Below are 23,920 nucleotides of genomic sequence, written 5' to 3' on the forward strand. Positions count from 1 at the left end.
TGTGTTTCTATAGTTTCTTTTGTCGGAATTCTCTCCTGCTTCTTCAGTGGACTTCCTCAAACTTGTCTCTACTCTGTCGTTCCGAGTTGTTGCTCTCTCCTTGTCATGACTGTAGTCTTTTATGCAAGAGCATCTATCGCGAAGACTCGGGTTTCTTCTGTCGGTTTAAATGTTACAACACTTGTTATGCAAAGATTTCGACGTTTCTTGGATCCTCGAGAAGTCAGGTTGGCGAGCAAGACACGATACGTGCGGTTGCGATGGCGAGAGAATGCTCAAGAAACGCGATGGAATTCGTTTCGAAGCAAGCCGGGATTCGGCCAAATCTGCAAGACCACGACAATGTCATTAGATCAGATTGTTCAAGAGTGCGATAATGAATCTGAGAGTGCTTGCCTTGGCCAATACGCGACCTCTGACCAAGGCTATTGGTACAGGTCCGTAATCTCGCGAATCTGTCGAGTTGCTCGTGTTGTCCCCTGCGAGCCACACGTGCCCCTGGGGTACCTTGCACCATTCTTCGACCCTGCCACGTTCACCTGAAGGATCTACACAGACGGTATCGCCTGGAAGACCAATCACTCGCTTGAGGACTTGATGAGAAGGGTCAAGAGGCGAGACGGCCGTCACGAGGTTCCCGCGTTCGAGTGGGTTCATCCGTAGCGAGAGGGAAGAATGTAGAACGAAAGTCCCGACGTGTGGCAGGGTAGGATACATGGATGCTCCCGTGCACTGCCACCAAACAACCTCGGATCCGCGTCAAACGAGGTTCTGCGCACCATTGGAACGCGTGAGAGCCACGTACAGGTCGAATCTCGGCAATGTGCTCGTTGAACAGATGAACTCCACACAGCACCTAGACGCAGCAAAAGTTCAGGGGTCGATTCGCTTCGCGTTTAGGAGTGTGACGCGCACCTTCATGATTGTTACGAGGGCTTTCCCAGTCTTGCGTATCCGTGATGGTCCCAATACTGTTGTCATGGTCGTTCAGCGAATGGTCTACGTGTGAGACACTGATGAAACGCGGTTTATTACGCGACCATCAACGATTCGCGCGCGACAATTCTTCGAACTGGAAACTCGTGCAGCAACCTAGGAGAGCATCATGGCAGCGAATCTCAAAGACGGGCTCGTCCAGAGGCTCAAGGTCGGTCTGCCGAAATTGAGCAGACAAAAGGTGTCGCTGCTCGCACGCGAACTCGTTGCAGTCGCAGTCGGGGTCCGGTCAGTCTAGCTCAGGAAATCCAGCGGCACGGGGAGCCCGATAATGACTTTCTGCGAGCCTCAGTGCTGCCACATTGATTGATTCGATCATGCTCTCGGAAGACGACGCAAGCATGCTTGCACAAGCTCTCAGACAGGTCGGCGCTTGTTCCACTGTCGCACCTCGTCCTGCTCGCTCGTGCTTACATGATCGACATGCAGGATGATCGGTCTCTGCTCACGGTGCACGAACCGGAATCAGGACAGACGGTCGTGATCAATCGCGACATCCTCGCGCAAAGGAAATCGTCGAGGCAGAGCATTTTCGTCGAAGTGGGAGGGACTGAGCCGGTCGTGGTGAGACTTGCATACTCTTCGAGCCCGTGTGTATTGACTGAGCCCCATTGCGCATCCCATAGCTCGACGAACCGCCCAACGCTATCGAAAGCCTTCTCGACCAGATCCTGCACACCTCGGCATTGGACTCTTTCATGCGACTCTCCCTCCCCTATACAGCAACACCTCGGAGCCTGATCCCTCTTGTGGGATATCTCCTCGACTATCCGGTCGCTTACTGTCTCGACCTCTCTCCGGACGGGAGGAATTGCCTCGGCGCGTGCGAGCTCGTGCTAGTCGAGGCAGTCTTGCTCGATGGAGACGATGAGTGAGTCTCTCGCTTCTCGAATACATTGGCGTACCCGTGTTTACAGTCTCGAGCCGACAGGTCGCATCTTCTGTCCTTCTCTTACCCTGCTTTGCTGCACAAGGCAGATCAAGCTCTCGATCCCACGAACGTTTGTGCACAACTTGAATCCGAACTCGTTTCGAGGCTCAAGAAGACCTCGATGAGCGACCGATGCAGTATCCAGGTGGCACATCGGAGTATCACCTTGGACCAGGTCGCGCTGTAAGGCTGCCAAGCACCCCTTCAGGCGCATACGCAGACAAAATTCGATGGAGCCATCGAGTCGTCATGGTCTGAAGCGGGTACGGCGCGCTCAGCGCTCAGACGGAACGAGAGATTGCTCAAGCGCGGAGCCAAAGACCAGCTTCGGACACGCAAGGACATTCACCAGGTCTGTTTTGTCGCGTGCTACTTTCTTCTGTGCTGAGCTGGAAAAGTCCATGAGAGGCTGATACGATTTTCGCTTGTGCTGTTACAGCAATCGACGCAAATTGTTGAACAGGATCTGTCCCTGGCGCTCTCGTTCCCCCAGGACTTTGCTTTGAGGCTCTCACGCGGCAGCGTTCAGCAAGGAGAGCGAAGGAAAGATGCTCAGGGCTCGGACTTTGGCGACGCAATCGATCACTCCTAGCGCTTCTCGATCAAAATGCCGTGTCCTTTGAGTACAAAGGCGATGCGCGAGCGAGAGTTGGCAGAATGGTTTCTGCCAGGTTACGGTCCCGTATCTAGAAAAGAATTGAATTGGTGACAACATACAGACGCTTGAACACACACAAGGGAACGAAATACAAAACGCGCCGAAAAAGAACAAACAAACATTGGAATCAGACTTGGGCAACTTTGTCCATCTTCATCCGAGTCTTGACAGACAATTCCCATCCTTGTGCGCCCTTGACATCGTACCAACCCTCCTCCGAGCTCATCTTGCTCGCTTCTTCTGCGGTACCGAGGAGCTTCGTGATCGCCTCGTTGGGCAAGGACGTGAGAGAAGGGAGGTTCAATCGAACATGCAGAGATGGCTTGAATACAGGCGGTACGAGATCTTGCGTCTCAAACTGTTACAAGGGACCGAGGCGCGCTTCAACACATTTGAAAGATCGGGACTCTTTGAAGCTTGGGAAAACGGGAGCTCGGGACTTACCCTCGTCGCGCATTGACCCGTGTTTTCTCCAACAAACCATCCCTCGAAACACCGTTTGATTGCTTCACTACTCCATGTTTCGTCTGACCTAGCTGCGAGATCTTCGGTGGGACCCGATTGTTTGACGCTGAACGAACCTTCGACTTGATACGTCTCGTCATCGACCTGAAAATTGACACAGGAGGAGGCAAGCCCCGATATATGCTGAGACGAGAGCGCCATCATGTGGGACGAGAAGAGGAGTGTGTGTTTATAGGTGAACGGAGTCGCGGTTCGAGCATGTGGATGCCGCAAGAATGGCACTTCAAGTTTGGCTTCACTGTATTATTTTCACGAACTCATTGTCAGACTTGAGAGAAACAATTTGACGTAACCTCTGTTAAGAAGGAACCAAATACTGACTAGAAAGTCTTGCGACCTGGACCGAACCCTACGCCCGCCGAGATCTGTTTGCCGACCTGCACAATGGCCCATTGTTTGCCCGTTCCTGGATCGGGCACAGGCTCATATCCAGCCGCTTTGAGCTCTTCTTTCGAGAGAAACACCGACCCGCCGTCGCCCCACAACGCGGGCAGCAAGATCGTGACGACCGCCGTTGGAAGTGCGATCGGGATGACCGTAGCGTCGTATTGTCCAGTAATAAACGGCGCAAGGAGAGACGCGAGCATGATCGGGGTTCGTCCCGATGCGCGACTTTCTCAAGAGCTGTCGTTGAGGAGAGCGATCGACGAGAGAGAAGTTGAACGATTCATCTCGACTCTCTCTCGATGGTTGCGTTTGAAATCGTCTCAAAAGAGCCGTTTGATAATTGGTGATTGGCATTATCTGATTGACACCGATGCAAGCGGTCTACAAAGAAAGTCGCGAAAAGGGGTGGGAGAATGTATCAAGCGTCGCCTTCTCCCCAGATTTCTTTCGCGAGAGCGGTCGATGAGGAGAAAGTCAAGCTAGTAAGGCCGTCACACGGACACTCGTACCAACCCGAGATGCTGACCCCTCCGTAGAGTTGATCAACCTCTCGAGCCGGGATTCACTCTTCCCCTCCTTTCCCGTTGCCAGCGTCCATTGGTAGAGACGGGCAACATGAATATAGAGGGGAGTTCTACCCTCAGTCGTAAATGGGCAGCAGGTTGTTCATTTTGTTGGTAGTTGTCATCCAGTCCAGTCGAGGCTCGGTCGATGGGGAAACAAGCCGGTATCAAGAGCGAGCAGCGCTCAAAGTACGAGAACTGTGAAACGATCAAGAGCGGATTTGTCAGCTACGGGAAGCCCCGAGAAATTCGGAAGGGCTGGGTGCTCACGAGAAAAGCCAAAGCAAACACGTCCTGCCTCAGACGGCGCAGTAGCAGTGTAAACCATCCTTTGTGGATGTAGATTTAGCCTTTGTAGACTTGCAGCATGCTCGAGGCGCGTTGAGAGACTTGTCGGAAGATGTGATGTGTAGGAAGAGAAGGAGCACGCCGAACGAAACTTGCCTTGGTCAATTTTTGCCCTTCGCCTTGCCTTCGCAAAGAATTTACGAAACGGTCAGGACGCCCTTCTCATTATGTAGTACTTCTTGGGCTTCAGTAGATGGGCCTGGTAGCTAGCCTTGGACACTCGAACCAAAAAATCTCAAAATAATTCGCTTGGCGGTCCGAGTACTGCGACCATGCTGGTGAGCGGGAACGCTTTGGCTATCTAGCGCTTGCAGTGTGCGCGGGCTCCAGCTACCACTACCAAGCTTTGCTAACCTCTACTTCAAGGACTTTCTTCAACCCTCGCCCCCTGCCATCAATATCGAGCATCGTAAATGCCTCGTCGAGGGCTTCCTCCTTCGAGTCCACCTCGGCGCCTCGTGTAGCCGCGAAAAAGGGTATGACGGCAACCTTGATCGTCGCTTGAAACAGGTTCGAGATGATCGACTGCAGAGACTCGCCCGTCTGTCCGAAATCCGGGCACTAGATTGACGAGAAAGGTTTCCACTCGTCAGTGATGGGCCCTCCAAGAGCGAGATTCGGTACGACTTACCGCATTGACCTCGAGCAGGGATACTTGAGAGTTCGAATCGACGAGGAAATCAACTCCAAAGATCTCGAACGCGTTCGGAAGAACCTAATGAATCGGGATTTCGTGCAAGTCAGGAATGGACGAGGCCGGGTCAAATTTCCACGAGACGATGTCACTCACCTGGAACGAAGATCCAGCACCAATCGCTGCCTTGAAGAGTTCGCTGACGGTTTCCCTCACTCCTCGCTCAATGTCTCGTATCCGGTCCTGACTCAATTTTTGCCCTTTGCTTGGCCCACTGAGAATGACCTTGTCTGCCATCTCCTGCAAGCACCCGACGCTGACCTGAGGGGTATCTTCTCCGAGGACAGAGGTCTGAAGGCACGTGTTGGTCAAGTGAGACGAGAGATCAAAGTCGCCTGTCGCTGCTGCCGGTTCTGGAGCAGCGTACGGCACGGGCGCGAACAGCGCGAGGTAAGGATGATGCACGTAGACGCGCAGTCCACCGACTGCCACGACGTACACACGCAGGTGGAACTTGGTCCCGTTCTCGTTCGAGTCTGGTGCTGGATCGAGCAAGAGGGGTTCGGCAATGTATTCCTGGAACATCGTAGTCTTAGAGATTGTTTCTGTACCTGCAGATCGTAGCGACAAATGAGACTGACCTGTATCACCCACTCTCGCATCTGGGTCGAATCGACCCTCGTGTCGGCTCCGAACAGGGCGGCTCGGGCCGGCGTTGCACTTCCGGCATCTTCGTCGTCGTCCTCCTCTTCCTCGTCTTCGTCGTCGCTCTCGGGTTCAAACTCTTGGAAAATGTCCTCGAGCGCTTGCCTTGTCGAAAAGAGTCGAATGCCGTTGCCCTTGTCTGCGAGCGCGGCCTTCAGGATCCACCACTTGACGTCTTTGCCGTTCTCTTCGGCATCACGAAATGACTCTTCGACTTCGTACAGGTCGTCCATGAGGAGTTCATCGAGTTCGTCGGCGAACGAGCAGTTGAAGTGGAAAGTTTTCGGCGCGGCACTGCGCAGGGGCGAGTCTGGGTTCTTGGACAGGTACAGGGCTATCGTATGTGACAGGTTCGACTTGCGAATAAGACTACAATACGAGCCAAAAGGGTGTCAATGGGTTTCCTGAACCCGAGAGGTCACAAAGAGCGGGAAATGCGGACTTGCGCTTTGCGGATCGCGAACGAGTTGAGCAATCGAGACTCGTCCATTGCCCAGTCCCAGTCAAGCTCGTCGTAATCTGACCATTGTAAATCTGGTCTTTGGTCCAGATCGAGCTCGTCTCTGCTCGTTGCCAAAGTCCACTGCGGCAGTTGTTGAGCGAACGCTTCTCGGAGCGAATCGACCACGTAGCTTTGCGAAGCAGGGTAGGCGATCAGTGCAGTCCGTGCATGATTGCTGTCGCAATTTGTAGGCGGCATAGGCGTAAGTGCGAGATGAGAGCAACAAGGCTGTGCGATTCAACTGAAACCTACTTTCATCTCTCAAACCGACTCGGCAACCTCTTTCGCTTTGGTACTGGGCCGGAATGACAGGATCCGGGACGAGGCCGCCTCCACCTTCTTTCTCATCATTCCCGGAACCGGAAGCGGCACCCAGCAAACCTGCCCCGCCTGCGTTCTCCTCGTTTCCGACCCGATCGCCGCCCCGCCACGAACGATCACCACCGCCACGGAAACGACCAAGAGCGAGCGAATTTCTGGACCAGCTTGGAGCCGAGATTGGGCTCGAACCGGTGCGCGAACGATCAGCGAAATCGAGCGGATCCAAGTCGTCGTCGTCGCGCCAACATCGTGATCGCAAGAGCTCGACCCGGGAAAGCGAGCACAAGTCTAGATCTGACAGCTCTCGGAGAGCCAGAGATGAGAAGAATCAAGAAGCGCACCGCACGAAACGGGATCGTAGCTCGCGCGAGACCGACGAAAGCAAAGACCGGGACCGCCATCGGCGGCACAAGGACTCTTCCAAGGTCAGTCATGGCAACGGTTCACTTTCACAGGGTTTCCGGGCCAGCAGACTGACAGAAAGCTCTGTATGAGCAAGCAGAGCCAATCTCGTGAAGCAGCTCGTCCGTCAAAATCTGCACTGACCCTCGAACCCTCGTCCCACCTCGGACCGGCAATCGTCCAGGAGCGCAAGGAGAAGCCGCTGTTCTACGAATCGAGAAAGGGCGATGACCTCAACATTGCGTACGGAGGCTTACATCGAGGCGATGTCCCGCGGTACCGTCGCGATGGGGCTGGACGAGTGCTCGGCCTGAACGAGGGTCTTCGCATCACGCGCGAGACTGCGTACACTGGTCGAGGGGTCGAAATCGCGCCCTTGAATCGCTACAAGGTCCGTTCCCTCGGTTCGGTACCGAACTCTGCATTGATCTGACTCTGCCTCGTCGTTGCACACAGACTCCTCGCTACGTCGACCCTTCGTCTGCCCGACACCTCAATGACAAGAATGCAAAGCGGATAGCGCTCCTACCGCGTCGACCTGCCCAACCGCAGATCCTTGGCGAATCACCCGAGCCGGGACCTGCACCTCCGGCCCTCGTGGACGACAGCAGTGATGCACCTTTCATTGCGTTCGGGTCAGAACGATCACACGCGGACAAGCTCGCAACGCTCGAACACGAGGAAGGAACGGAATATCGTTCGATCGCAGGTCTCGTGGACACGGCGGACCTCGGTTCCGATTCAGAGGAGGACAACGATCTAGACGAGTTCGGGACCCTAGGAATATCTGGAGGCGAGTCTCAAGACGAATACCTGAAACGCAGGAACATCGAGCTCGATCGAGCGCTGCGGGACGATCCCAAAAACATCAAGGGCTGGCTTGATTTTGTCGACTTTCAAGACGAGGTTGCACAGAGGAGCTTTGTCGGGTCTTCGCTATCGTACAAGCGCGCCCTCAGCCACAACGAGAGGACCAGTACTGCCGAGATCAAACTCGCGATTTTAACCCGCGCCTTGGCGATCGAAGGAAATGAAGACGCAGAACCATTGCTGCTCGCATACCTGCGGGCGGCTGCGCAGGTCGAAGACCCAAAGAAGGTTCTGCAACGGTGGCGAGACGTGCTCAGGGAGCACCCGGATCTGACAGGACTCTGGATCGAGTACGTCTCGTGGCGACAGACCAGTTGGGTCAATTTCTCGGTCAAAGATGTCGTCGAGGTGTTTGAAGAATGCCTCGATGTGCTCATGCTGGCAATGTTGCGCGAGGATATCGGGTCGAATGGTGAGTGTTTCAATACCGCACAGAGAATCGATGCTGATATCTGTCGGTTCTGCCTTTTCAACGACTTTCGCCTCCCTACAGAGCTCGAGGCAGTCGAAGGAAACGCAATCTATCTGTTCCTCCGCTTATGTCTTATGCTTCGACAGGCTGGTAAGGCATTCGCCCTATTCATGGAACCTCTGCCCTGATTGACGAAGCTCTCGCCGATGTTCAGGTTACTCCGAGCGAGCCTTCGCTGCATTCCAAGCCATCGTCGAACTGAATCTTTTCCGACCGTCGTCACTGTCACTGTCAAGTCCAGACGCGCCTCGACGCAAGTGGACAGACAAAGTAGTGGACGAGCTGGAAGAGTTCTGGGACAGCGAAGTTCCCCGGATCGGCGAATCGACCGCCAGGGGTTGGTCCCATTCAATAGAGGAAGACTTTCCGAGCGACGCTCCGGCTTCGGAGCCGTCATCTGGGTCGCCACTTTCGGAACCAGACGCGCGTGCTTTCGAAAAATGGGCACATTCGGAAAGAACAGCTGCTCTCACGTTCTCACGGCCTGCCCGCGCAACCGACCCTGAAGACTCGGAGGATCCTTTCCGAATCGTCCTCTTTGACGATCTCCGCTCTTTCATGTTCGTGGTACACGCACCAGACTCGAAACTTCAGCTCGCGTATGCCTTCTTCACTTTCCTCGGTCTACCCTTCGTCCCGCCGGACTTTCCCACCTCGACCCCGTTCACCGTCGACTCGTTCATTCACTCTGAGCTCGTCGAGCGGCCCAGTCTCGTGAAACGTTTCTGGCCTCAGAACCAAGCCGCCCTGTCACATTTCGACACGATTCATGGCGAGGCCATGGACCCGGAACGTAGAAATGCCCTCGGAACGCCCTTCGAGACCCCTTTCAGTGCGAGTCCCGCCGTGATCGATCAGATGTTGTTGCCCAAGGGCAAGGGCAGGTGGTTCGCTACGTTGCGTCCGGAGGACCTAGAAGATATCGATGTCGAGGCTGCCAGGTATGTCTCTGGCAACATTGCGAAACCGATCGTCCGCATCGATTAACCATGTTCTGCATGTTTCAGGAACGCGCTCGGTCTGCTGAGAACGGTCCTTCAGGATCCGTTTATCACGTTAGCTCTCTTCGCTTTCGAGAGCGTGCAGAGTCCCAAAGGGTAAACCCTGATCACATCAATCTATCGAGTGAGAATCGAACTGACGAGTCCTCACGCGATCAGAGCTGTCAAGACAGCCAAGCTGGTCCTTCGAGATGAAAGGAATAACCTTGCGCTCTGGGACGGTTACGCCCGCATCGAGCGACAACGAGGCAAAATCCAAGATGCTCGTCAGGTGTACAGTACGGCGCTCTCCATGTCCAGCTCGTTCAAGCCGGAAGAGCGGATCGACGCACCCCTGCTGTGGAGATCGTGGGCAGAAATGGAGTGGGAGGAAGGCAACGCGGAATCTTCGACCCGAATCCTAGTCTCAGCAACGACAAACGACAAGCCGGATCTCGGTGAGTCGTCGAGGCGCTGATATAGGTCGCAAATGCGCTTTTCTCTTTTGACTGACTCTTCCCGAATAGCTTCTCTCGTTACCCCTCGCGGGGCGCCGGTCTCGACGACCGAATTGCTTCGAGCGCGCCAGTACTACTCGACGCAACTAGAAGCAGCGTTCCAGCCCCGCGCCACTCAATCTATTCTTCGAAACCGCAATCACTTCGCTTATTCTGCAGCGCTGCTTGCGTACACTACGCAAGGTCTCGACCAGGCTATCGAGATTCTTGAGTGTCAACTGTTCCGGCTCGAATGCATCAATGCAAGCGGCACCGCCGAGCATGAAGAGGTGTACATGCTCTATGCCAAGCTGCTGTACCGACATTCAACGAGGGCGGCTTACAGACCAGGACAATTACGCGATCTACTCGAGCGCGCCATTGAAGTGTACAAGAACAACACCGTCTTCCTATCACTGTTCTACCACAACGAGCGTACGCTCAAGTGTCTCCTTTCTATGTTGCTTACCACGAACTAAACGAGCTTGATTGTGCAGTGAGGATGAAGATTCAGAATCGGATACGCACAACACTTGAAAGCAAAGTCCTCCGAGACAAGGACGTCGCAAGTCAAGGATACCTGTTTGCCGTCTTTGCCGAGCTACACCTCGATGTCCGATCGCAAAATGTTTGGGCCGTGCGGAACTTGTTCGATCGTGCTGTCGAGAACCCACAGTGAGTCATTCTCGTGCTCACGTATACATACGGGCCTGACATGTCGTTTCCCTCGTCCCAGAACCAAGTCTTCGCCTTCGATCTGGACCCTTTACATCGATTTCGAGGTGCGCATCGGCGAACTTTCACGCGCTAAAGCTCTCATATATCGCGCCTTGCAAGAATGTCCATGGTGCAAAGGTCAGTAGACTGGGGTCACGATCCAATAACTAGAACCTGTCAGAACTGATCGTGTTGCTACCATTTTAAGAGTTCTACCTTCGTCCCTTTTCGCCCACCCTCCGATCAGTCTATCGGTCGACCGAATTGCGAGACTTTCACCACTTGTTGCTCGAGAAGGGCCTCAGGATCCGGACCGATCTCGATCCGTTTCTCGACGGAGCACCAATGTCCGACGACGAAATGGCGGAAGACGACGGTGATGCTGGTGACCAGGGAATCGGCGAGGAGGTGTTTACGGAGAGGAAAAAGCTCATGCCCTACTGAAATCCAAGTACGGATTTTCCGCCGGAGCGAGATCCGAGCGCGAGCCTCAGACCTCTTCTCGCTTCTCTCGATGCTCTTTCTCTCTCTCTCTCTTTGCGCGACCGATTCCAGCCTTATTGACAATCACACAATTGCGTACACTATGCTTCCTTTGACATTGCCGCTGATCGCATCGGTGCTTCTCCTGCCCCGTCACTCGTCAGTCGATTCCCATTTCACTCTAGGCGTGAGTCGCCGCTTATAGGGAGCCCTCTCTCGCATTGTCTCGACAGGCACGGTCAACGGACGATCGTCGTCGAGAACAAATGCGACTACAACGTGTATCCCGCTGTCTCTGCGTTTCCAGGTAACACAGAGTCGTACACGGGTGAAGCTGGGTGGGAAGCGCCTCCAGGCAAGAAACACTCGATCACAGTGCCTTCGACCTGGAAAGGAAGGATTTGTCAGTACCTTTGGTAACTCGTCAACAACTCCTGAACAGAGCTTGACTGATCCATTCGTTCTTTACTTCTTCTTTTGGTGTCACGATGATTAGGGGCAAGGAGAGGGTGCATGACCAACACAGAGGGTCTCCTCGTCTGTGTTGCTGGAGGGTGTGCTGGTGGATGGAATTGTGGAGAAGGAGCGCTCGGCGAATCGACTGCGTTCGAGCTTCGGCTCAAATCGAGCACGAATGCCCAATACGACGTGAGTATGACCAGGAGTACAAGACTGGTCTGATACCGCACTTAAGTTTGTTGTATACTTGCTGCAGGTGTACAATCTGCAGAATGGAGGTGGCTGGAGGTACGGGACCATTTGTTTTGTCTCACTGAGCAGTTCGTGATGCTGATGTTGCTCGACCGCAGTGTTCCGACGCGAGTCAAGCCGCAAGCCAAGAGCTGTACAGGAGTCGAATGCGTTCCTGACCTCGACGGATGCCCTCAAGAGGAAATGAAGCTCAAGGATTCCTACGGAGTGACACTCGGTTGTTCCAGCGCATGCTTTGCTCACGTCGGTGATTCGAACGTCCAATGTTGCGTACGCCTTGCCCTCTCCCTTGCTGGACGAGAACGCTACTCACTCAAAATGGTCGTGGACAGACGGGAGACTATGGCAACTCGGAAACTTGTACACCAGGGATGATCATCGGCTATGATTACTTCAAGACTCCCTGCAAGAATTCCTATGCGTACTTTGTGAGTGATTTTTACATGGGAGGTATGGCCTGAGGTCAAGCTCACGGGCGGACTGTGTGCACAGCAAGACCGAAGTACGACGACTGTCGACATGCTGTGTCCGAGTGAAGGCGACCCTGGCTTCACGCTCACATTCTGTCCCGACGGTAATGGTGGAAAGGCCCCTGCAGCAAATGGTACGGACGTCGGGTTAGTACTTCTTTACACTCATCTTTCGCCGGCAATAGCGACTCAATGCATTTTGGACGAGCTCGTGCAGCAGTGAATCTACGATTAGCCAGGCTGATGGATCCCCGACCGGAACCGGGCAAGCCAAACCGACCGATATCCCAGCACTGACTTCTGCTGCCAGTGTCGAGGGCCCGGGCAGTGCCGAATCGCCGACGTCTCCGTCCGACACATCGACCTCGTCCTCTACTTCGAGCACGGCGTCGTCAGCGCACTCTCTCGCTACGCCAGCAACTCCAGCCGAGGAGAAGAGCTCGGCGACCTCTGACGCGACCTCGACCGCTTCGACGTTCGTGAATGGCGAGATCATGGGGCTGAAGACGCCCGTGTTTGCCGGAGTGGTCGGAGGGATCGCCGTCGTAGGGATTCTCGCGGTAGTTGGCATTTGCCTCTGCATGCGACGTGGCAACTCGGCTGCACCAGCGCAAACTCGGACCGCAAGTGCCAGTCAGAATGGTGGGACCAACATTCCTCAAGATCAGGAAAAGACAGTGAACAGCAATCCCGCGCGTGAGTCGCAGGCTTCGATGTTTTCCTCCCATAAAACGGCTCACCCAGCAACTTGATCCTGTCAGAATCATACGCCCTGGGTCGTCGTCGCTCTTCAGGGCGAAGAGCCCTGTTGCAAGCCTCCGACAGGAGCAGCGAGAGTGAGTCGAGCTCGGACGATGGTTTGAGCCATGCGTCGAGACGGGCTAGCACTCGTAGTAGTAGGCGCTAGGTGCAATCTCGACGGGAGAGGGTACTGTTTGTCTGGCTGTGCGAGTTGGAGCGGGCATTGTCACGAAGGTCGCGGCTCATGCAGATTTTGATCCTTGACCGAAAGTGAGCGCATTGACGTTACGCAACGCACTCGTTCGAGCTCCGGTCAGAGAGAAGACCGGCGTGGTCTGCAGCACTTGGGCACCGGAACTTGGAAGCTCGAGGTTCGGAGACGCCCCGGCGGGTATCGTCTCCCGCGAGCGTGGACTGCCCGGAAACTTCCGACGCGTTATTCTCGGCTTTTTACGTAGCCCGCGGCTTTTCTTCTACCCGAGTCGACACGAGCGTCTACGGCTTGAATCGACAGATCCAGCCTCGCTGTTCACAGTCACATACTCGCACTACGACATTGTCACCTGATAGCGGCCTAGGACGAGTCAACTCTTGAGTCGGAATCCCCCACTTGCAATTGTCGCTTATTAGTCGACACCTTGTCGGCCTCGGTTCACCCACATCGGTCTGGCCGATTATCGCAACCGTCGGAAATACTTCTGCAAGACTACTGCGAGCCGTTCACCTCGTATCGAAACACCTTCCCGTACCCGGCTGTCGAACCGATTCAGTTGCCGGTTAAATCACTCGACCGCCCTCCCTTCCGATCGCATCCGGTTTCTCGCGCCCATTCACCACGCACCAATGATGCGCTCAGCTAATACCTGTCGCCCTGTTCTCACCGCGACAAGCGCGCCTCGCCCATCGCGCCGCGCCGCCTCGCACTTCCCCGCTTCGCTTTCACCTTCAACTTCATCAGCCGCCGCCCTGCATCCCAGCACTCTCTACCCGTCCGCCGACACTCCCACTCTATCTCTAGACAACCCGACCTGGTCGGATCCTGGATACCTCGCGCGGTATCGGAGCGCGTCCCGACATGACGTCTCGAACCGTGCATCAACTAGCTCGACCCGAGCAGCCCCAGCGGGTACCGGCAGCCCCGGCAATGACAACGGCAACGGCAACGCGCAGAGATCGCGGCGCAACAGGATCGCCAACGAGCGACTGTGGAGCGGCGGCGACTATTCACCGGTTCGTGCCCCCTTTTTCTTCTGCTCATCGTCGAGTCCGATCTGTCCCGTGACGAAAATCCCCCTGACTGAACGACGTTTTCTTCCACTTTTGCTCCTCAGGCAATTCCCCTCGAGTCGTACCGTGCACAGACCACGAGACCCAAACATGCGCTCCTCTTTCCCGGATCAGGCTCGCAGTACGTCGGCATGGGCCACTTCTTGCGCGAGAAGGGCAAAGGGAAAGAAGTCTGGGCCGAGGCAGAAGACGCCCTCGCCGGCTTTGAGGCATGGAGGAAAAGCTTGCGGCTAGACCAGCTCGACGGCGAACTAGGCGAGCTCGGCAGGATGCTCGACGAGACAGAGGGTCTTCGACGGAAAGAAGCTCGGATGCAGCACATCGTGTTTGACGGCCCACAGGTAAGCTTCTCTTCTCCTGGACTCGGTCTTACGCCCATAACTGACCAAGTGTCGAGTCGTCAGGACGAACTTACTCGATCCTCGAATGCTCAACCCGCCATTCTCATCACCTCGATCGCTTTCCTCCGGACGCTCCAATCGCAACTTGCGTCTTCAGTTGTCGACTCGTCATCACTCGTGCTTGGTCACAGTTCGGGCGAGTATTCCGCCGCGGTCGCTGCCGGCGCGCTCTCGTTCGCCGATGGTGTGCGGCTCACTCGCTTGCACGGTCTCCTCACCCACTACGCCTTGTCGCTTCCCTCGATTGGTCTCTCACCTGAACTCGACGCACCTGCGGCCCAGCGTGGTCAGATGTCGGCACTCGTGCTCAATCCTGGCCGCACCCATGCCGAAGTGACCGACATTGTCCGCCAGGTTCGCACCGCGAGGCCGAACCGAGAAGGCAGTGAGGGAACGGTCGAAGTCGCGAGCTTCAACTCGAGGTCCCAGGTCGTGCTTGCCGGAAGTCGAGACGGAATCTTGAGGGCGAGCGAACTCTTGAAAGAATCCGAGATTGCCAGCCGGGCGGCCGACTTGCCAGTCTCGTCAGTCGTTTGCATGCTTTTCTAGCAATTGGCATTCCACTAACGTCCTCCTTCCGCCTGACTCACAGTGCACCGTTTCACTGCTCGTTCATGAAACCTGCGGCGGGTGGCATGCACCACGCGCTGACATGTGGCGCAGTCAAACTCTCGACTCCTTCAGTCCCGCTCGTCTCGGGATTCGACGCTTCGTTGATTACGTCGCCCTCGGCGCTCGTCGCGAACTTGGTCGACCAAATCTCCCTGCCAGTGCGCTGGTCGACCTGCATCAACGCACTCCCCACTGCTCACGGAATTCGACGCCTCGTATTCCTCGGACCGGGACAAGCACTTGCGAACCTCGCCCGTCGAGATCACAAACTCGTCAAAGAAGCGATCGAAGCTTCCCCCTCAGCATCTCAACAGGAAAAGGAGGCCATGGAGACTGAAGTCGTCAGCGTAGCGACTGAGAAAGACATGGACAAACTCGTCGAAGTGTGGAACGCAGAACAGCACGAGTCGCAAGTTGCTTGATCATATTTCTAATCGTGATTCAGAGAGATGTACACGCTCTCTGCGCCGCACTCACTGTGTAAAGAAATGTTGTTGTCCTTTCCATTCTCGGAACGAGCTTTCGGCCCAATCAAACAGAAAATGGGGCGACGCCCAGAGAGCGAGGGTTGAGTCGGACCAGCAGACGACGTCGTTCAGAGCTATCGACTGGAGAAAGAAAGCTTCTCTCCAATCAGTCGAGTCGACCGCCGTCCGTCCTCAAACGTTCGCTCGCCTCATCGGCTCCTTTCTTAACAGTCCAAGAGCGGACTTCCTCCTGTGAGTGCGATATTTGCGAGTTCGCGTAAAAGTGGGACTTTTAAATGCTCGCAACGGGTTGTTCTGCGACGGACAAACATGTGCTTTGAATCGAACCCTTCCTGGATAGTAATGCAAGGAAAACAAAGTGCAGAAAATAAAAGGATGACACGCTCGCTGTAGAAAAGCCCGAGAAAATCGGAGAAGAGGGAGTTTTCGGAAATCTAAAGAATGCTGTGAGAAGGGCTTGCAGAGAGAACCAAGGGAGAAAGAGTCTAGTTGGTCGTAGGAGAGACGACGAGGGCGAGGAGAGCCATGCGGACGAAGAGACCGAATCGCATCTGGCGGAAGTATGCGGCGCGCCTTTGGTCGAACTGGTTGTAGAGGAGGAGCGAGGAGCGAGAAGGCAAGGGGCGTACGTGAAAAGGGAACGAGTCAGTACTTGCGCAAATCAGGAGTCGTCGAACGAAAAAAGTAACTCACGTCGACCTCGGGATCCAGCTCGGCGTTGCGAGGAAGAGGGTGCAACACGATGCAGTGCTCCTTGGCACCAGCGAGCACCTCGTTGTTGACGACGTACGCGTTCTTGACCCGCTCGTACTCGGCGAGGTCCGAGAAGCGCTCTTGCTGAACGCGAGTGACGTAAAGCACGTCGGTCTTGGCGATCACGCTAGCGAGCGAAGGCGTTTCAAATACGGTGATACCAGCCTTCTCTGCCTCGAGCTTGACCGACTCGGGCATCGCGAGACCGGGCGGTGCAACAAAGTTGAGCGTGACCGAGTACAGCGACAGAAGGCGCACAAGCGAGTGCACCGTGCGTCCGTTCTTGAGGTCACCCACCATCGTGATAGTGAGACCGTTGACGGTACCGAGCTCTTCACGGATCGTGTAGATGTCGAGGAATGCCTGTGGCAATAGCAAGAGAGTTCAGTATCAGGATGGTTGAGCCGCGTAGTCAAAATGAAACATACCTGAGTAGGGTGTTCTCCAATGCCGTCACCAGCGTTGATGATCGGGACAGGCGAGTGGCGAGCTCCTTCTTGAGCGCTGCCGACTCCAGGGTGGCGAAGGGCGATCACATCACCGTAGCAGCCAAGAGTTCGGACCGTGTCGGCAAGGGTCTCTCCCTTGACGACCGACGACATGCCGGGAGTGACTGCGACAGTCGATCCTCCGAGGCGAGCCATCGCAGCTTCGAACGATCCCGAAGTGCGAGTCGAAGGCTCGTAGAAGAGCGTGCAGAGAACTCGTCCCCGCATGATGTCGATCGGGATGTTTCGCTCGGTGAGCATCCTCATCTCGGAAGCAACGCCGAAGAGAACGTGAAGGTCGTCTCGGGTGAAGGCGCGAACCGAAAGCACGTGACGACGGTTGTACGCGCGGCTGGCGGTCGAGAGGAGCTTGAGGAGCGAAGCAGTCGACGAAGCGGTCGAGGAAGGCAGGAGAGCCGGAGTGCTGGTCAAAGACATGAGACTCGGTTGCAATGAAGGGTCAGACGAAGCATCGAGGCGAGGCGACCTGCTACTGCCAAGCTTGGGGGATCGAGCCGCACTGGCGGGAGGAGCGATCGATGGCGAGAGCGGCGTCGAAGTCGAGTCGTACGGCTTGTTCGAGAATCCGAGAGACTGCATCGAAGGGCGGCTGGCAGAAACCGAGAAGCGCGCCTTGCGTTCGGCTTTGCTGGCGCCAGCGAAGGCGGAGAGATCGCGACCGGAAGCTTGCTTGTTCGACACGAAGACTCCGTCGAGGTAGACGGTCTCGCCGCGCAGAACAACACGGTGGACCGCGCCAGAGATCCTCTTGCCCTCGAGAGGCGACCAGTACGAGCGCTTGGGCGCAACGAGAGTTCGGCTGATCTCAACCTCGACGTACGTGTCCTCGGACGCAGCAGGCAGGTCGAAGATGGAACGAGGGTTGTCCGAGAGACGAGCGGTGAGATCGTCAAGAGTTAAGCGACCATCGTTCACGGCCGAGAGCAGGAGCTGGATCGACTCCTCATGACCGGCTTCTGGCGAGTACGTCTCCTTGAGCTCGGTCGCAAGGCGGTAGGGGAGAGAACCCGTGGAGAAGACGTCAATCGTGTCGAGGTGCTGCCAGAGTGCGGCTTGGTCCTTCTTCGATGGTAGGCAGGTCGAGCCCGGGAAGTCTTCCTTAGCGAAGAAGAGGGAGTAGATCGAGACGTCGCAGGTCACCTTGAGGTCCTTCTCTTTCGAGAGAGCGATGAGAAGGAGGTCGGCTTCAGACTGAACGTTCGTGATGTGGACGCTGCGACCGTGAAGGCTCGCGAGGAGCAAGACGGAAGCGAGATCGGTCGTGCGCGCATCAGTCACGATGGGCTTCTTGGCAGGCCACGCGGCAAAGTGCTGGGCGACGGTCGAGACCTTGTCCGTCGAAGCGGAAAGTTTGTGCGAAGAAAGGAAGAGAGTGCGAGCGGCCGAGACGAGCGCTCCCGAGAGTTGAGCCGCGTTTTCGCTAGTGCCGACAACGCTCAATGAGTAGTCGCAGTAAGACTCAGCGGCGTTGTCGCGAGCGATCTCGAGGCTCGAGCTGTCCTCAACACCTCCAGCCACGCCCGAAGGAAGGACTTGGAGCGTCGTGAAGCCTCCGGCAAGGGCCGCTTGACTGACTTTGCTGAAATCGGCCGACTTGGGCGTGACAACGTTGGGGACGAAGACGCGCGAGTCGATCAGACCAGGAATGGTCAGGGTCTGGTGAGACGTTTTGAAGTCGACGCTCGAGACTTCGAGCGAAGGGCTGCGGGCGATAGCCTCGATGAGGAGCTTGGCGCACTTGACGTTCGTGACAAGGGGAACAGCAAAGTCGACAGCCATTCGTCGAGAGCGGTAACCCTTCGACATGTACGTAGCCGGGCGACGGTAACGGTTCTTCGACGGCAAGTTGACGTAAAGGTCGATCATGTGGTTGGCGATGTGCTCTCGGAGCGAGTACTCCGACTTTTGCGCCTTCTTCTCGGTGCCATCGTCCTCGAGCTCTTCGAGGTACTTGACAGGGAGACCGTGCTCTTGCAGGAAGTCGGCAGTTCCACTGGTGGCGAAGATGTTGTAGCCAAGCGAGTGAAGCTTCTGGATCGCCGGGAGCAGCTCGAGCTTCTCCTTGTAAGGGCCGATCGAGAACAAGAAATTCTTTTTCGGCATCTTCATACCGGTCGAAAGCATGGCCTTGAGGTACGCCTCGTACTTGTCCTTACCGAAGCAAGCGACTTCACCAGTCGATGCCATCTCTGCACAAGCGCACAACATGATCAGATGTTTGTCACAGTAGAGTGGCAGGTATAAATTTGGAATGAGCACTCACCAACACCGAGAATGGGATCGGCTCCCGCCAATCGACCGAACGAGAACTGAGGAACCTTGATTCCAACATAGTCCTTCGGAAGGTTGAGAGTCGGGTAGGGTTGCACGGGGAGACCGAGCATAATGTCGGTAGCCATCTCAATGGCGTCGACGTTGGTGACCTTCGATACGAAGGGGAACGATCGCGCCGCTCGAACGTTGCACTCGATGACCTTGATCTCGTTGTTCTTGGCGAGGAACTGGATGTTGAAAGGTCCACTGACGTTGAGCGCCGCACCAATCTTGGCGGTGGCGACTTCAATGCGGCGAACGGTCTCGGGGTCGAGATCTTGAGGGGGCAGGATCAGGGTGGCGTCTCCAGAGTGCACTCCGGCGTTCTCGACGTGCTCCGAAACGTAGTGCATGACCATCTTTCCGTCGAGGGCGACGGCATCCATTTCGATTTCCTTGGCTTCCTCAATGTACTTCGTCACGACGACCGGGTGGTCACGCGAGACAGCGGCGGCTTGGTTGAGGTATGCGTCGAGGTCGTCACGCGAATAGACCACGTTCATCGCGGCACCGGAAAGGACGTACGACGGTCGGACAAGAACCGGGAAACCGACGTTGGCGCAGAACTCGTGAGCGGCTTCGAGGGTCGAAAGTTCCTTCCAGAGAGGCTGGTCGACACCGAGTCGGTCAAGCATACGCGAGAATTTGTATCGGTTCTCGGCCATGTCGATCATCTCGGGCGAAGTACCAAGAATCTTCACGCCCTGGCGGTGCAAGGGGAGGGCGATGTTGTTCGAGGTTTGTCCTCCCATCGAGATGACAACACCGCTCGAGGTCTCAGCCTCGTAGATGTCGAGGATCGTCTCGAGCGAGATGAGCTCGAAGTAGAGGCGATCAGCCTCGTCGTAGTCAGTCGAGACCGTTTCGGGGTTGTAGTTGACCATGACGGTCTTGAAGCCTCGGTCGCGAATAGTGCGGATAGCGCGAACCGCACACCAATCGAATTCGACGGAAGATCCAATGCGGTACACTCCGGAACCGAGCACCATGATTCCCTTGTCGTTGAAGTCGACGTCGTGACCAGCACCGTTGTAGGTCATGTACAGGTAGTTGGTGAACGCGGGGAATTCGGCAGCCACCGTGTCGATCTGCTTGACTCGAGGGGTGATGCCGTAGTCGGTACGGAGTCGACGAACAGCAAGCTCGTTCGAGCCGACGGCCTTGGCAACTTGAGCATCGGAGAAACCGACTTGCTTGGCGCAACGAAGCAGAGCAGGCGGGAGTTGAGCAGCGGTGTATTGCCTGAACCGAAACAAGCAAGCTCAGGTCAGAAACCGCGCATGACAGAAGGCAAGCGACAAGGCACGCACTGCACAGTCTTCTCAACGCGAACAATGTGCTCGAGCTTGCGCAAGAACCACTTGTCGATGTTGCTGAGCTTGTGGATCTCCTCGACAGAGCGTCCAGCATGCAGGGCATTGGCGATGGCGAAGATGCGACGATCGGTCGGGTGCTTAAGCTCCTCGTCGATTTCTTCCATCGGGAAGGGGTTCTGCGCAACGTTTCGCGATTTGTCAGCACAAGAAGCGCTTGAAATGCTGCGGGATACTGAAGCTCACCTTGGCAAATCCAGAGAAGGACGGATCGATCGATCGAATAGCCTTTTGAATGGTCTCTTCGAAAGTCTTGCCGATGGCCATAACCTCTCCAACCGACTTCATCGAGGAACCGAGGGCGGTCGAAACGCGCGTGAACTTCTTGAGATCCCATCGGGGGAACTTGACAACAAGGTAGTCGAGCGAGGGTTCGAAGCACGCCGAAGTGTTCTTCGTGACGGAGTTCTTGATCTCGTTGAGGGGAATGTTGAGACCAAGCTTGGCAGCCGTGTACGCGAGCGGGTAACCAGTTGCCTTCGAGGCGAGCGCCGAGGAACGCGACAGACGGGCGTTGACCTCGATAATGCAGTACTCTTGCGAGTACGGGTTGAGGGCGTACTGGATGTTGCACTCTCCGACGACGCCAAGGTGGCGAATGACATTGACAGCGGTGGTGCGCAGCATGTTGTAGTCCGAGTCAGACAGAGTTTGCGAAGGAGCGACGACGATGGAATCTCCCGTGTGGATACCGAGAGGATCGAAGTTCTGCACAGCGAAAATATCGATCAGATTCATGTAAACGGATTTGGGCTGATACCTGAAAGAAGCAGCGACTGACCTCCATGTTACAGACCGTGATGCAGTTGTCTCGGCAATCACGAACGACTTCGTACTCGATTTCCTTCCAGCCCTTCATACTACGTTCGACAAGGACTTGGGAAGAGGTGGCGAACGCCTTGGTGCAGAGTTCGACGAGTTCTTTCTCGTTGTAGGCGAAGCCGGATCCGAGACCTCCGAGAGCAAAGGCCGCACGGACGATGACCGGGTAGCCGATGTCGTTGGCGGCTTCGACACACTCGGCAACCGAGTTGGCCGCAGCCGATTTGGCGCACTTTTCACCGATCTCTTCCATGGCGTTGGCGAAGAGCTCGCGATCCTCAGTCATGATGATCGTCTCGATCGGGGTACCGAGAACCTTGACGCCAAGTCCCTCGAACTCGTCCTTGAGCTGGATACCGACCTGGAGAGCGGTTTGTCCTCCAAAGGTGACGTAGATACCATCAGGTCGTTCGTGCTTGATAACCTTGCGAACCGAGTCGGCCGTGACGGGAAGGAAATAGACCTTGTCGGCAAGACTGACAAGCAAGACGAGAGATGATCAACAACTGAGGATCTCGTTGGTACTCAATGAGATAGAACCCACCCTTTGCTCGTCTGAATGGTCGCGATGTTGGCTGTAGATCATCACAATCGTTAGGTTAGGCAAAGCATTATTATCATATTCAGTGATGGACTCACGATTGACAAGAATGGTGTAGATGCCTTCCTCCTTGAGAGCCTTGATCGCTTGCGAACCGGAGTAGTCGAACTCTCCAGCTTGTCCGATCGAAAGTCCTCCGGAACCGAGAACGAGCACCTTCTTGGCATCGACACGCGGAGTCTTGGCTGCGTTCTCGGCAGCAGTTCCTCCGGGGAACTCGACAGGGCCAGTCAATTGACGGCCTTCGGCTTGAGCATCGAGACTCTTCTGGATCGCCGAGATGAAGACGTCGAAGAGGAATTCGGTGTCGCGGGGTCCGGGCGCAGACTCGGGGTGGAACTGAACCGAGAAGAACGGTCGCTCGGTCGAGTAGATACCCTCGTTCGAAGAGTCGTTCGCGTTGACAAAGAGTTCTTTCCATCCGGTCTGGAGCGTCTGGGTGTCCACAGCGTATCCGTGGTTCTGCGAGGTGATGTAGCAGCGACCACTGACGAGCGAGGTACAGGGGATGTTGGCACCTCGGTTACCGTACTTGAGCTTGAGAGTGGAAGCGCCCGAAGCACGCGCGAGGAGCTGGTGACCGAGACAGATACCGAAGATCGGGAAAGCGGCGCGCTCGATAGCTTTCGCGAGCATGACGGTCGTCGACTTGAGCGTGGCGGGGTCACCAGGTCCGTTGGAAACGAAGAGACCGTCGAAGGGTTCTTCAGACGGCGAGAGGTAGTCGTAGTCGTACGGAATGACCTTGAGCTCAACTCCGCGCTTCGTGAAGCACCTGATCTGATTGTATTTCATTCCGACGTCGACGCAGAGGACTCGGAGAGGGCGACCAGAAGGGTGTTGCAGGGGCGTCACTCCCTCGTCGGCATGGTAGAGAACAGGTTCCTTGGTCGAAACCGCAGCGACGAGGTTGTCTCGGTTCGGGTCGTGGTACTCGAGCGAGTCGTACGCTTCCCGCCAGTCGGCTCCTTCACTCTCTTCGACACCTTGCTTCCTCGCACTCATCCTTCCGATCGTGCTGCCACGTTCCCGAAGCTTCTTGGTCAGGTCCCTAGTGTCGACGCCGTAGACTGCGGGGATACCCTCCTCCTTAAGCCAGTCGGAGAGGCTCGAGAACGCCTCATGGTTCGAGAAATCGTCTCCCGCGCCCGAGTAGTTGGCCACGATGAGACCGGCGACGTGGATTTTGTACGACTCGAACTCGCGAGGAAGGTTCTTGGGGTTCGTGCCAGGAGCAGGGCGTTTCGGAACACCGTACGAACCGATGAGGGGGTACGTCAGAACAAGGATTTGTCCAGCGTATGAAGGGTCGGTGAGAGATTCGGGGTATCCAACCATTCCTACACGCACGCAACATTGACAGTACGTCAGCAACGACGACTCCGGAATAGCAGGAGCAGAGGAAAGACTGACCGGTCGTGAAGACACACTCTCCCGCGATACTCTTCTCGGCTCCGAACGAGTATCCTTCATAAGCCGAACCGTCCGCGAGCTCCAGCAGCATCTTGTTCGGTCCCTGAGCTCCAGCGGAGCCGCTGAGAGCCGCACCCGCACCCTGGAAGAGCTGCGCGATCTCCTGGGAAGGCGGCGAAGTGATCGACTGGACAGGCCTGTTATGCAGTCCTCGGCTACTGGGGGAAGGAGGGCGGCTCGGCAGGATCGAGGAGACAGTTCGTTGAGTCGCAGGGTTGTTCAGGTCGAGTGCCGGAGGAGTGCTGGCCATGGTGCAAGATTTTTGGACCGGAGAAAGTTCGCGTATGACGTGTGGGGGAGAGAGGCTGAGGTGCCGGGTGCCGCAGGAGGTCTAATGAAATCCTCTGGGTAGTTGTGTGGGGGCGCTCAGCGCAT

General features: G+C 55.9%; 7 protein-coding genes across 7 annotated transcripts; 3 read left to right on the forward strand and 4 right to left on the reverse strand.

Moving 5' to 3' along the window:
• Positions 1–275: 275 nt before the first annotated feature.
• IMP1 (endopeptidase catalytic subunit IMP1) lies at positions 276–981 on the reverse strand (the record flags this gene model as incomplete). Its single annotated transcript, XM_076675275.1, has 4 exons — positions 276–326; positions 397–732; positions 806–856; positions 916–981. The coding sequence occupies 4 exons, from the start codon at positions 979–981 to the stop codon at positions 276–278; spliced, it is 504 nt and encodes a 167-aa protein (XP_076537359.1).
• Positions 982–1,105: 124 nt separating this feature from the next.
• On the forward strand, positions 1,106–2,114 carry JCM15063_003355 (uncharacterized protein; the record flags this gene model as incomplete). The annotated part of the gene is made up of 5 exons (XM_076675276.1): positions 1,106–1,224; positions 1,289–1,361; positions 1,426–1,560; positions 1,623–1,867; positions 1,928–2,114. 5 exons carry the CDS (start codon positions 1,106–1,108, stop codon positions 2,112–2,114), a joined length of 759 nt encoding a protein of 252 aa, XP_076537360.1.
• A 598-nt stretch (positions 2,115–2,712) lies between these two features.
• On the reverse strand, positions 2,713–3,697 carry JCM15063_003356 (uncharacterized protein; the record flags this gene model as incomplete). Its single annotated transcript, XM_076675277.1, has 3 exons — positions 2,713–2,943; positions 3,030–3,348; positions 3,432–3,697. The coding sequence occupies 3 exons, from the start codon at positions 3,695–3,697 to the stop codon at positions 2,713–2,715; spliced, it is 816 nt and encodes a 271-aa protein (XP_076537361.1).
• Positions 3,698–4,744: 1,047 nt separating this feature from the next.
• JCM15063_003357 (uncharacterized protein) lies at positions 4,745–6,447 on the reverse strand (the record flags this gene model as incomplete). Its single annotated transcript, XM_076675278.1, has 5 exons — positions 4,745–4,969; positions 5,040–5,123; positions 5,199–5,618; positions 5,684–6,116; positions 6,194–6,447. The coding sequence occupies 5 exons, from the start codon at positions 6,445–6,447 to the stop codon at positions 4,745–4,747; spliced, it is 1,416 nt and encodes a 471-aa protein (XP_076537362.1).
• A 107-nt stretch (positions 6,448–6,554) lies between these two features.
• Positions 6,555–10,952, forward strand: JCM15063_003358 (uncharacterized protein; the record flags this gene model as incomplete). The annotated part of the gene is made up of 11 exons (XM_076675279.1): positions 6,555–6,995; positions 7,073–7,363; positions 7,429–8,254; positions 8,336–8,404; positions 8,469–9,255; positions 9,322–9,411; positions 9,475–9,752; positions 9,822–10,226; positions 10,289–10,466; positions 10,528–10,646; positions 10,717–10,952. The coding sequence occupies 11 exons, from the start codon at positions 6,555–6,557 to the stop codon at positions 10,950–10,952; spliced, it is 3,720 nt and encodes a 1,239-aa protein (XP_076537363.1).
• Positions 10,953–11,094: 142 nt separating this feature from the next.
• Positions 11,095–15,635, forward strand: JCM15063_003359 (uncharacterized protein; the record flags this gene model as incomplete). Its single annotated transcript, XM_076675280.1, has 12 exons — positions 11,095–11,150; positions 11,225–11,394; positions 11,488–11,639; positions 11,707–11,738; positions 11,801–11,972; positions 12,035–12,130; positions 12,195–12,319; positions 12,390–12,868; positions 13,872–14,143; positions 14,245–14,541; positions 14,605–15,125; positions 15,194–15,635. The coding sequence occupies 12 exons, from the start codon at positions 11,095–11,097 to the stop codon at positions 15,633–15,635; spliced, it is 2,814 nt and encodes a 937-aa protein (XP_076537364.1).
• A 551-nt stretch (positions 15,636–16,186) lies between these two features.
• URA2 (bifunctional carbamoylphosphate synthetase/aspartate transcarbamylase) lies at positions 16,187–23,795 on the reverse strand (the record flags this gene model as incomplete). The annotated part of the gene is made up of 10 exons (XM_076675281.1): positions 16,187–16,285; positions 16,395–16,817; positions 16,883–19,152; positions 19,227–20,518; positions 20,587–20,768; positions 20,836–21,357; positions 21,431–21,947; positions 22,016–22,046; positions 22,111–23,412; positions 23,486–23,795. 10 exons carry the CDS (start codon positions 23,793–23,795, stop codon positions 16,187–16,189), a joined length of 6,948 nt encoding a protein of 2,315 aa, XP_076537365.1.
• Positions 23,796–23,920: the final 125 nt, after the last annotated feature.

Source organism: Sporobolomyces koalae (assembly GCF_050403365.1).
Source record: "Sporobolomyces koalae JCM15063 DNA, S_koalae_JCM15063T_v1_ctg1, whole genome shotgun sequence".
In the NCBI taxonomy this organism is placed as follows: domain Eukaryota; kingdom Fungi; phylum Basidiomycota; class Microbotryomycetes; order Sporidiobolales; family Sporidiobolaceae; genus Sporobolomyces; species Sporobolomyces koalae.